Genomic DNA, 10,550 nt, shown 5'->3' with positions numbered 1-10,550 from the left:
TTTTTTTGAGACAGGGTCTCGCTCTGTCGGCCAGGCTGGAGTGCAGTGGCATGATCTCAGCTCACTGCAACCTCCGTCTCCTGGGGTTAAGCAATTCTCCTGCCTCAGCCTCCTGGCCCACGTATGTCATTCTTACTCCTTCAAAACCGTTACGTAGGCTGGGCACGGTGGCTCACGCCTGTAATCCCAGCACTTTGGGAGGCTGAGAAGGGTAGATCACCTGAGGTCAGGTGTTCAAGACCAGCCTGGCCAACATGGTGAAACCCCATCTCTACTAAAAATACAAATATTAGCCAGGGGTGGAGGTGGGTTAATCCCAGCTACTCAGGAGGCTGAGGCAGGAGAATCGCTTGAACCGGGAGGCAGAGGTTGCAGTGAGCTGAGAACGTGCACCTGCACTCCAGCCTGGACGACAGAGCAAGACTCTGTCTCAAAAACACAAACAGGTCGGCCGGGCACGGTGGCTCAAGCCTGTAATCCGAGCACTTTGGGAGGCCGAGACAGGCGGATCACGAAGTCAGGAGATTGTGACCATACTGGTTAACATGGTGAAACCCCGTCTCTACTAAAAAATACAAAAAACTAGCTGGGCGAGGTGGCCGGCGCCTGTAGTCCCAGCTACTCGGGAGGCTGAGGCAGGAGAATGGCATAAACCCGGGAGGCCGAGCTTGCAGTGAGCTGATATCCGCCCACTGCACTCCAGCCTGAGCCACAGAGGGAGACTGTCTCAAAAAACAAAAACAAATCAACAGGCAGGCGCGGCGGCTCACACCTATAATCCCAGCTCTTCGGCAGGCCGAGGTGGGCACATCATCTGAGGTTGGGAGTTTGAGACCAGCCTGACCAACATGGAGAAACCTTCTCTCTACTAAAAATACTAAATTAACTGGGCGTCGTGGCACATGCCTGTAATCCCAGATACTCAGGCTGAGGCAGAAGAATCGCTTGAACCCGGGAGGTGGAGGTTGCAGTGAGCCAAGATCGCGCCATTGCACTCCAGCCTGGGCAACAAGAGCGAAACTCTGTCTCAAAAAAACAAACAAACAAACAAAAACAGTTATGTAGATTTGATCCAGTACTAGTGATGTGACCATTTCCAACTTAGCGAAACAGAAATTGTTATTAAATCTGGAACATCCTATGCATTTAGTATTTGATCTAGTATCTCCATCTTCTAATCAATTTAAAACACAGGTAAATTTCTGTCTTCTTTTCTACCAGAACAAATCTTTTCCATCATGTTCATTAAGTGGCCTCAATAATTTCTTTTCTTAATAGAATCTTTTATTTTGCCTTTACAGCCTCAGAAAAAGTACTCCTGGCATACTTTCTTGTCCTAATTTTAGGTTGCACTCCATGCCAAGAAACAGAAACAAAATTAAGCTTCTTTAAATACACCACAGATGAGCAATACAACAAATTAATCTGATAAAAACATTTCCAAGACAGAAAAAAAGTCTCAACTTATAAAGAAAAATTCAGAATTATTTTGTCTCGGTTGCCCAAAATACGTATTTTTAAGTTTATTAAGAAACGGATACAAGCTGAGTACAGTGGCTCATGCCTGTTATCCCAGCATTTTGGGAAGCTGAGGTGGGAGGATCACTTGAGCCCAGCAATTCAAGACTGGCCTGGGTAACATAGCAAGACCCTGTCTTTACCAAAAAAATAAATAAAAATTAGCTGGGCATGCGGACATGTGACTGTGGTCCCAGCTACTCAGGAGGCTAAGGTGGGAAGACTGCCTGAGCCCAGGAGGTCGAGGCTGCAGTAGGCCATGATTGTGCTACCACACTACAGCATGGGTGAGAGTGAGACCATTTCCCCGCCCAAAAAAAAAAAAGATAAAAAGATTTTTAAAACTTTTAAGAAAAAAAAACAAATACAAGTCAAGTACAATGCAGCTGTGTTTCAACAGGAAATAAAATGGTCTAAAAACTGTACTTCCTTAAGAAGGAAATCTAATGTTTATCAAACTAAGAGGTACAAAGAAGTCCAACAGATTACCTGTTTTTTGTTTTTTTTTTTTTTGAGACAGAGTCTCCCTCTGACACCCAGGCTGGAGTGCAGTGGCACAATCTCGGCTCACTGCAACCTCCGCCTCCCTGGTTCAAGCGATTCTCCTGCCTCAGCCTCCCAAGTAGCTGGGATTACAGGCACCTGCCACCACCCCAGCTTATTTTGTGTTTTAGTAGAGACGGGGTTTCACCATGTTGGCCAGGTTGGTCTTGAGCTCCTGACCTCAAGTGATCCACCTGCCTCAGCCTCCCAAAGTACTGGGATTATGCCACCACGCCCTACACACATTTTCATAAAAAGCAACATTTTATTCATCATAAACACAAAGTTCAAAAAAGCTCTACGCATGATAAATAAAAAGAAAAAATTCCATGTCAATTCACTGACATGCAATAGTCAACCTCACCTACGGGATTAATAATGCTGCTAAGAGGTCTGGTTAGTTTTCCATGAATTGGGTCCCAATGCTAGTTGTATTCTTATTCCCTTAAAAAAAAACACATAGCAGAAAGAAGTCACAAAAGGAATGTCTGAAGGACTCAGATGAGCACGAATGCTACACTACTGCTAACGAAGGCTGTCCTTATTTTAAATTCTTTTATTAAAAATGGGAGAATGCAGAGGAATGACTCCCCTGTCACATGCCACACAAAACTAACAGGTAAGTACAATTCAGTCACATTCATAACACCACGTGTGGCCTCAAATATTATGCATACTTGTTGACTGATGTTAAGTATCAACTTACTGTACAAAGAAGAAATAAGACAAAACCCATAGTAACATATTTCTTTAAGAATACACGGAGCCGGGGTCGGGCGCGGTGGCTCACGCCTGTAATCCCAGCACTGTGAAAGGCCGAGGTGCGCAGATCACGAGGTCAGGAGATCCAGACCATCCTGGCTAACACGATGAAACCCCGTCTCTACTAACAATACAAAAGAATTAGCCAGGCGTGATGGCAGGCGCCTGTAGTCCCAGAGACTCGGGAGACTGAGGCAGGAGAATGGCATGAATCCAGCAGGAGGAGCTTGCACTGAGCCGAGATCGCACCACCGCACTCCAGCCTGGACGACAGAGGGAGACTCTGTCTCCAAAAAAAGAATACACTGAGTTGGATAAATACTAGCACGAGCTGATAAGCACTGCTAGAAACCTAAGTTCTGATTTCAGCAAATGCATAGAAACACTTTTCAAAAAAGCCGTATACCCTAGGCGGGGCGCCGTGGCTCACGCCTGTAATACCAGCACTTTGGGAGGCCGAGGCGGGCAGATCACTTGAGGTCAGGAGTTCAAGACCAGCCTGGCCAACATGGCGAAACCCCGTCTCTACTAAAAATACAAAACAGCCGGGAGTCGTGGTGGGCGCCTGTAATCCCACCTAGTCGGGAGGCTGAGGCAGGACAATCGCCTGAACCCGAGAGGCAGAGGTTGCAGTGAGCAAGATCGCACCACTGCACTCGAGTCTGGGGGACAGAGTGAGACTCTTATCTCAATTAAAAAAATAATAATAATTTAAAAGTTTTTAAAAAAGAAAAGCAGTATACCAAAGCCATTCCTTACCCATACATACATTTACTCTTACTTGGACTCAGGAGTAACAAGGAATTCGCCTCCTTTAGAAAATCAAGAAAATGAAGTGTTGAGTTAAGAAGCGGTTGGCCGGGCGCGGTGGCTCAAGCCTGTAATCCCAGCACTTTGGGAGGCCGAGACGGGTGGATCACGAGGTCAGGAGATCGAGACCATCCTGGCTAACACGGTGAAACGCCGTCTCTACTAAAAAATACAAAAAACTAGCAGGGCGAGGTGGCGGGCGCCTGTAGTCCCAGCTACTCGGGAGGCTGAGGCAGGAGAATGGCGTGAACCTGGGAGGCGGAGCTTGCAGTGAGCTGAGATCCGGCCACTGCGCTCCAGCCTGGGCGACAGAGCGAGACTCTGTCTCAAAAAAAAAAAAAAAAAGCGGTTAAGGAAAAAGTATTTGTATTTATTGAGAACCAACTACTTTATCCACTTCAGTCAGCTCAACAACATACTCAGAAACGGGATTCACCTCTGAATTAGCAAAAGAAAACCGACGATCCTAAAAAGCAATTTGGAGGAGTGACAAAGAAAGAGGGACGACCTGACGTTCGCTCCCGTCAGTACCAAACCACTCGGGCCCACTGCCTGCCCCTTCCTCAGAGACCTAAACACACTGGGGCCGCGTTCCGGGAGCCGGTGGCATCTCCTGTCAGACGCCGGCCACTCCGCGCTCCTGTCACCTCCAGTGGTGGCGACCCCATGCCTAGGGCACTGCCGCGGAGGCTCGGCTCCGACTGCGGGAGACCCGGGGATGGGGTGGTGAGCCGAGTCTTCTAAGCAAAGCTGTTACAGCTGCGGGTCCTGGGGTAGCCCGAAGGCCAGAAGGGGCGACCCTGGGGCAGAGGCCGCGACATCCCTCGGGATCCCCACTGAGGCAACTGGGACAGCACTCGGGGGACTCGGCTCCCCCGACCCTCGGCGTGACGCCGGGTCGGACCGGGTCGCCTGGCACTGGGGCAGGCCCTCCACTGCGACGGGACGGGATACCCAGCGGGGGTCCCGCAGAAAGTAAGGGCAGGCCGGCGGGCGCCCCACAGCCGGAAGGGGCGAGCCCGCACACAGGGCTCCTGCCCCGGCAGGGCTCACCTTCAGGTCGTTCTCTGGCAGGTACTTGCACAGCCGCGCTATCTCCACATACTTGTCCAGGTCTAGCGGCGCCATTTTAGGAATAATAAGCCGCAGCAACAGCAGCGGCAGCGGCTGTAGTAGCGGCGGCGGCAGCGGCGGAGGCCGAAGCCGGAACTTTCTTACGTCACGTCCGGCCCGTGAGAGGCGTCTGCGCAGCGCCGTTAAAGCGCGACCAGCTTCTCTCCGCTATCTCGGTACGCCCGGCGCCCCCTCTGGCTGAACCCCGGTTACAGGGCCCAAGAGACCCCTCTTCGATCCAACCCGCGAACCTGCCGGGACCCGTAGTCATCTGCCGCGGGGCGTGCTGGGATGTGTAGTTTTCAGTTGTGGACAGCCACCTCCCCTCTTTTCCTCCCATTTCTCCAGACTTTCACCTGCCGGCAGCCGGCCAGGCTTTTCCGAGGCAAAACGGCGGAGTAGGTGGTCCTAGCCACTCATTGGTTTCTTTTTCCAACCCTTTTAAGCACTCTTTCACCAGAATATCTTAACAGTTGGGTAAGCCTGGCCGTTTGCACCTTTCCAAGTCCCTGTGAAAACCCCGCCTAAGCCTGTGGCAGAGATGTCAGGCTCCAGTCTTCCAACCTGAAAGGAAGGGAAACAAATATTAAAGGATTTCTTATGCTAAATGCGATACAAATGCTGTTTTTCCTTTTGATCTTCGTAACGATTGATAGGAAAGTGAGGCTTGGAGGCTTTAAGTAGTTTACCCCAAATCTCACAGGGAACAAAATGGTGGGACCAAGATTGGAAAAATGGCTTAAGCTTAAGCCTACTTCCAATGAGAATCCCACGAGGACATGGAGTTTTTTGCTGTAACTCCAGCACTGAGAACAGTACCTGGTACTAGCATACCTTCAGCATTCGTTTATTCAAGCACTCTTGATTGAGCAACAAAGATGTGCCAGGTACAGCTGCAGGCGCTTGCAATACTTCGTGAACAAAATAGACAAAGATCTCTATCCTATCCGTAGCTACAAAAAATACCAAAATTAGCCGGGTGCGGTAGTGCGTGCTTGTGGTCCTAGCTACTCTGGAGGCTGAGGCAGGAGAATCGCTTGAGCCAGGAGGCGGAGGTTGCAGTGAACCGAGATCGCGGCACTGCACTCCAGCTTGGGCGACAGAGCGAGATCCTCTTCAAAAATAAATTAGTAAAAGGTGGCCGGGCCCTGTGGCTCACACCTGTAATCCCAGCACTTTGGGAGGCCGAGGCGTGCAGATCCCGAGGTCAGGAGATCGAGACCATCCTAGCTAACAAGGTGAAACCCCGCCTCTACTAAAAATACAAAAAGAAATTAGCGGGGCTTGGTGGCGGACGCCTGTAGTCCCAGCCATTCGGGAGGCTGAGGCAGGAGAATGGTGTGAACCCGGAGGCGGAGCTTGCAGGGAGCTGAGATCCCGCCACTGCACTCTAGCCTGGGCGACAGAGCAAGACTCCGTCCCAATAAATAAATAAATAAATAAATAAATAAATAATTAGTAGAAGGAAGCTGCTATATGGGACTAGGGGTGGGGGTACAATGGCTGTAGCTAAGAGACCAGTTAGGAGACTTATGTAATCCAATAGTAGCAGGCGCTCAATAAATATTTGTTGCTCAAGAGTTCCTGGAATGAATCCTCTTGCTCTCTAAAGTGTATTTTGTGAACAAGTGGTTAACCCTTAATGAGATATCTGGGTGAACTTCTTTGTATTATTCTTGTAACTGTTCTGAAAGTATGAAATTGTTTCAAAGTAAAATTAATTTTTTAAAGTTTGTTACAGAATGAATGATGCCCACAAGTATTCATTTATTCATTCATTCAACTAATAGTTATATAGTGCCTATTGGCCAGGCCGCAGTGGCTAATGCCTGTAATCTCAGCACTTTGGGAGGCCAAAGCAGGCAGATCACCTGAGGTCAGGAGTTCAAGACCGCCTGACCAACACGGTGAAACCCCATATCTACTAAAAATACAAAATACTCGGGAGGCTGAGATAGGAGAATCACTTGAATTGCTTGAGGAGGAAGTTACAGTGAGTTGAGATGGCGCCACTGTACTCCAGCCTGGGCCACAGAGTGAGACCCCATCTTGAAGAAAAAAGAAAAAAGAGGTTACACAGTGCTTACGATGTGAATAAAACAGATATGATCCCTGCCCTAATTAGGCTTACAATTTGCTGGGAAGAGACAAACAGTATTTATTTATTTACATTTACTGTTTTATTATTAATATAAAAGATATTACAAAGGATACAAATGAAGAAATGCATAGGGTAATTTAAGTTTTGTTGTTGTTGTCGAGGCCGGGTGCAGTGGCTCACCCCATGGGCAGATCGCTTGAGGCCAGGAATTCAAGACCAACCTGGCCAACATGGTGAAACCTGATCTTTACTAAAAATACAAAAATTAGCTGTGCATGGTGGTACATGCCTGTAATCCTAGCTACTTGGGAGTCTGAGGCATGAAAATCGCCTGAACCCAGGAGGTGGTGGGGGTTACAGTGAGCTGAGATCGTGCCACTGCACTCCAGCCTGGCCAACAGAAAAAAAAAAAAAAAAAAGAAGAAGAAGAAGAAAAGAAACTTGTTGATATGAGGTCTTACTATATTGCTGAGGCTGGTTTTAAACTCCTGGCCTCAAGGTGTTCTTCTGCCTTGGCCTTCCAAAGTGCTAGGATTATAGGTGTAAGCCACCATGCCTGGTGATGAGCAAATATTTAATTGCAAATTGTGATTAGTGCTCAAAAGGAAAAATAGGAGGTACTATAAGCAAGAAAAATGGAGTAGAAGAGGTCTACCTTTGGCTGGGCGCGGTGGCTCATGCCTGTAATCCCAACACTTTTGGGAGGTCAGGAGACCGATACCATCCTGGTCTACATGGTGAAACCCCGTCTCTGCTAAAAATACAAAAAAAAATTAGCTGGGTATGGTGGTGCGCACCTGTAGTCCCAGCTACTTGGGAGGCTGAGGTGTGAGAATTGCTTGAAACCAAGAGGTGGAGGCTGCAGTGAGCCAAGATGGTGCCACTGCACTCCAACCTGGGCAACAGAGTGAGACTCCGTCTCAAAAAAAAAATAAATAATAAAAGCGGCCTACTTTAGATTGACAACAGAGTGGAGGTAAAGTACAGGATGTAGATTCTAGCACCCTGTGGGCAGAGTTCAAATACAGGCTCTATCACTTATTGTGTGATTTGGGGGAAGTTATTTATCCTTTCTGTACTCCAGTTTTCTCAGCTCCAATATGGAGATGATAATAATAATGCTTACCTCCTCTGGAGATTCTAAGAATACTACTTACCTCATAGGCTTGTACAAAGGTTTAACAGAGGGCCGGGTGCGGTGGCTCACGCCTGTAATCCCAGAACTTTGGGAGGCCGAGATGGGCGGATCACGAGGTCAGGAGATCAAGACCATCCTGGCTAACACTGTGAAACCCCGTCTCTACTAAAACTACAAAAAACTAGCCGGGCGAGGTGGCGGCGCCTGTAATCCCAGCTACCCGGGAGGCTGAGGCAGGAGAATGGCGTGAACCCGGGAGGCGGAGCTTGCAGTGAGCCGAGATCGCACCACTGCACTCCAGCCTGGGCGACAGAGCGAGACTCTGTCTCAAAAAAAAAAAAAAAAAAAAAAAAAAAACAAAGGTTTAACAGAGTTGATATATGAAAATGGCTTAAAACAATGTCTAGGCCGGGCACAGTGGCTCACACTTGTAATTCCAACACTTTGAGAGGCCAAGGTAGGAGGATCACTTGAGCCAAGGAGTACAAGACCAGTCTGGGCAACATAGTGAGACCTCATATATACCAAAAAAAAAAAAAAAAAAAAAATTAAAATTAGCCAGCTTTGGTGCTGGCACACACCTGTAGACCCAGCTACTCTAAAGGCTGATGTGGGAGGATCGCTTGAGCCCAGGAGGCCAAGGATACAGTGAGCTATGATTGTGTCACTGTACTACAGCAGGGTGACAGTGAGACCCTGTCTCAAAACAAAACAAAACAAAAACATTGTCTGGCACAGAATGAGTGCAATATGAGTGTTAACTCTGAGTATTATGTGGGCAGGAAAGGCATTTCTGAAGAAGTAACATGTAAGACTTTAGAAAAAAAATGTAGGAGGCTGGGCGTGGTGGCTCACGCCTGTAATCCTAGCACTTTGGGAGGCTGAGGCGGGCAGATCACTTGAAGTCAGGAGTTCAAGACCAGCCTGGTCAACATGGTGAAAACCCATCTCTACTAAAAATACAAAAATTAGCCGGGTGTGGTGTGGTGGTGCGTGCTTGTAATCCCACCTACTGGGAAGGCTGAGGCAGGAGAATTGCTTGAATCGGGGAGGCAGAGGTTGCAGTGAGCCAAAATCATGCCACTGCACTCCAGACTGGTCGATGAAGTGAGACTCCATCAAAAAGAAAGAAAGAGAGAAAGAGAGGAAGGGGAGGGGAGGGGAGGAAAAAAAGGTAGAACAGGTGCAGTGACTCATGCCTATAATCCCAGCACTTTAGGAGGCTGAAGTGGGCAGATTGCTTGGGCCCAGGAGTTTGAGACCAGCCTGGGAAACATGGCAAAATTCCATCTCTACAAAAAATATAAAAATCAGCCAGGCATGATGGCATATGCCTGTAGTCCCAGTTACTTGGGAGGCTAAGGCGGGAGGATTGCTTGAGCCCAGGAGGCGGAGGTTGCGGTGAGCTCAAGTTGTGCCACTGCACTCCAGCCTAGGCAACAGAGTAAGACCCTGTCTCAAAAAAAAGAAAAAAGGACAAAAAGTAAAGAGATAATCTCCTCAGAGTTTCTTGGAGAAAAAAATTCAAATGGAAGAAGATACTGTTGTTGTTTGGATATTTTTCTTTTTTCTTTTTTAGAGACTAATGTTTATGGCCAGGCACGGTGGCTCATGCCTGTAATCCCAACACTTTGGGAGGCCAAGGCAGGCGGATCACGAGCTCAGGAGATCAAGACCATCCTGGTCAACATGGTGAAACCCCATCGATACTAAAAATATGAAAATTAGTATGCCTGTAATCCCAGCTACTTAGGAGACTAAGGCAGGAGAATCGCTTGAACCAGGGAGTCGGAGGTTGCAGTGAGCCAAGATTGCGCCACTGCACTCCAGCCTGGTGACACAGCGAGACTCTGTCAAAAAAAAAAAAAAAGAAAGAAACTGATGTGTATTTTCCATCAACCTTATTTCCATATTGCTTAAGAGCCCCTGCAAGAGCCGGGCGTGGTAGCTCATGCCTGTAATCCCAGCACTTTGGGAGGCCGAGATGGGCCAATCACTTGAGGTTGGGAGTTCGAGACCAGCCTGACCAACATGGAGAAAACCCGTCTCTTTCTTGTTGATGTGTCACTCCAGCATGGCACCTTGAAACAGAGCTAGCCAGAAAACATCAGGGACATCAGAGCATTCTGCAGCTGTGAGCAGAAATGTACATGGAGATGCACATGGACATGTGGCAGAGCTAACCTGGTCTTGGTTTTCTTTCCTGAAGGAGAGCAGAATGACTGAATATCCCTAAACTTCTCTTTGGCAGACAGTCAATGGGGAATTTTCCACTAATGTGGGAACTCACAAAGACTCCATATGTTTGAAAGAGCTGCAGATCTTGAATTCCATTTTGTCAATAAATTTTGGTTATGGTTTCAAGTAGCTAAAAGAATCCTTTCACCAACTTGGCCTTTCACCTGTATTAGCACTTCCTCTGAACAGTTCTGTCTGCACAGCAGGTAGTACTATCCTCATTCTATAGATGAGGAACTAGGGTTCAGAGTGGGTGACTTGCCAAATGTCAGAGTTAGATGGTTAGTGCTGGACCCTGGATTTTTTTTTTTTTTTTTTTTTTTTTTT

The 10,550-nt window shown here is 47.8% G+C and overlaps 1 protein-coding gene across 1 annotated transcript in view; it reads right to left on the bottom strand.

Annotated features, from left to right (window-relative positions):
* The window catches only part of PPP6C (protein phosphatase 6 catalytic subunit), a 51,365-nt gene extending 46,177 nt beyond the window's left edge, over positions 1-5,188 (bottom strand). Inside the window, exon 1 of the mRNA XM_017874755.1 lies at positions 4,687-5,188. Within this exon, the coding sequence (XP_017730244.1) occupies positions 4,687-4,761 (75 nt within the window). The 5' untranslated portion in view covers positions 4,762-5,188. The remainder of the gene's footprint in view (positions 1-4,686) is intronic.
* Positions 5,189-10,550: the final 5,362 nt, after the last annotated feature.

The sequence above is a fragment of the Rhinopithecus bieti genome, unplaced genomic scaffold, assembly GCF_001698545.2.
Source record: "Rhinopithecus bieti isolate Rb0 unplaced genomic scaffold, ASM169854v2 scaffold_7967, whole genome shotgun sequence".
Classification (NCBI taxonomy): Eukaryota; Metazoa; Chordata; class Mammalia; order Primates; family Cercopithecidae; genus Rhinopithecus; species Rhinopithecus bieti.
Note: the sequence above shows the minus strand (reverse complement) of the source record. Positions and strands in the feature narration are given on the sequence as shown.